The following is a 1,599-nucleotide window of genomic DNA, read 5'->3' as shown; positions in this document are numbered from 1 at the left end:
ACAAATAGTATAAATATCAGAGTAGAAATATAAATAAAGAAATATAAAGAGTGTGGATATGTACGGGATTTACATAGTTAAACGAATATTATGATACAGTATTTACATAAGCCACTATAAGTCCAATGTGACATCATAAAATTGGTTGGGACCATTAGTCTAAAACCCAAAGATATATATAGTTCACTATCATATGTGTTTATAAATATATATATCATATTTTAGAAGCTGGAACCGGAGAATGTTTGGAATTTTGGATTGAAAAATGACTAAAATGGTCATAATCCTTTATCCAACCAATTGTTTTGGCTCAGGCGAACTGGAGTGCGTCTGCCTGCATGGCTGCTGTTGGTACCTGTGAATGTCCCTGTGGGGGACTGATGACTGATGATGAGGATTTAAAGTGTGAAAGTGCTTTTCTGGTTACAACAGCTTTGTACAGCAGCACCGACGTGGCTAATCTGTACCTGGCCAAAGGCAGCGGCAAGTCTCTTCATGACATGATCATCTACCAATCCCAGACCATCTACCCGCTGTGGAACAACATGGTGGACGCCGTCAGGTTAGTGGCTTCCAATGAGACCGTGTCAGGAGACTGAATAGAGAGGCTGTGTTAACCCTTTCAGTCCCAGGCCCAAATATGCTTATTTTTCTTTTTTCTTTTTCTTATTATCTTAAAGTGCTCATATTATGCTTTTTGGCATTTCCCCTTTCATTTATTGTGCTATATGTGTGTTTTGTGAACGTTATAGGTTTACAAAGTGAAAAAGCCCAAAGTCAGACAAACGTGTGTCACGTTATAATGCTCACTCTACTTCTGACTGGCTAGTAGTCCTTACCTAGGTACTGTCAGGGTCCTCATACTCTGCTCTGACTGGCTAGAGTCCTTACCTAGCTCACGTCGGGCCCTCAACTCTGCTTGCTACTGGCTAGTAGTCCTACCTAGCTACTGTCAGGGCCCTCATACCTCTGCTTCTGACTGCTATTAGTCCTTAACTAGGTACTGTCAGGGCCCTCACACTCTCTTCTGACTGGCTAGTGTCCTTTCCTAGGTACTGTCAGGACCCTCATACTCTGCTTCGGACTGCAGTAGTCCTTACCTAGGTACTGTCAGGGCCGTCCTCATACTCTGCTTCTGACTGGCTAGTACCTTACCTAGGTACTCAGGGCCCGCCCTCATACTCTGCTTCTGACTGGCTAGTAGTCCTTTCCTGTACTGCAGGACCCTCATACTCTCTCTGACGGGCTAGTAGTCCTATCTAGGTACTGTCAGGCCCGCCCTCATACTCTGCTTCTGATGGCTAGTAGTCCTTACTAGGTACTGTCAGGCCCTCATACTCGGCTTCTGACTGGCTAGTAGTCCTTAACTAGGTACTGTCAGCCCTCACACTCGGCTTCTGACTGGCTAGTATCCTTACCTAGGTCCTGTCAGGACCCTCATACCTGCTTGCCTGACGCTAGTAGTCCTTACCTAGGTACTGTCAGGGCCCTCATACTCTGTGTCTGACTGGCTAGTAGTCCTTACCTAGCTACTGCGCATGTGAGACTCCCAACAAAGATGGAACAGAAGGGAGATGTCTCACTCTGTAGCTAAAACAG

The 1,599-nt window shown here is 45.1% G+C and overlaps 1 protein-coding gene across 1 annotated transcript in view; it reads left to right on the top strand.

Annotated features, from left to right (window-relative positions):
• asmt2 (acetylserotonin O-methyltransferase 2) overlaps positions 1–1,599 on the top strand; it is a 14,445-nt gene that overhangs the window by 3,190 nt on the left and 9,656 nt on the right. Inside the window, exon 4 of the mRNA XM_032526523.1 lies at positions 433–562. Coding sequence (XP_032382414.1) covers positions 433–562 — 130 coding nt within the window. The remainder of the gene's footprint in view (positions 1–432; positions 563–1,599) is intronic.

The sequence above is a fragment of the Etheostoma spectabile genome, chromosome 9, assembly GCF_008692095.1.
Source record: "Etheostoma spectabile isolate EspeVRDwgs_2016 chromosome 9, UIUC_Espe_1.0, whole genome shotgun sequence".
Taxonomy (NCBI): Eukaryota; Metazoa; Chordata; class Actinopteri; order Perciformes; family Percidae; genus Etheostoma; species Etheostoma spectabile.
This window is presented reverse-complemented; position numbering and strand designations above follow the sequence as displayed.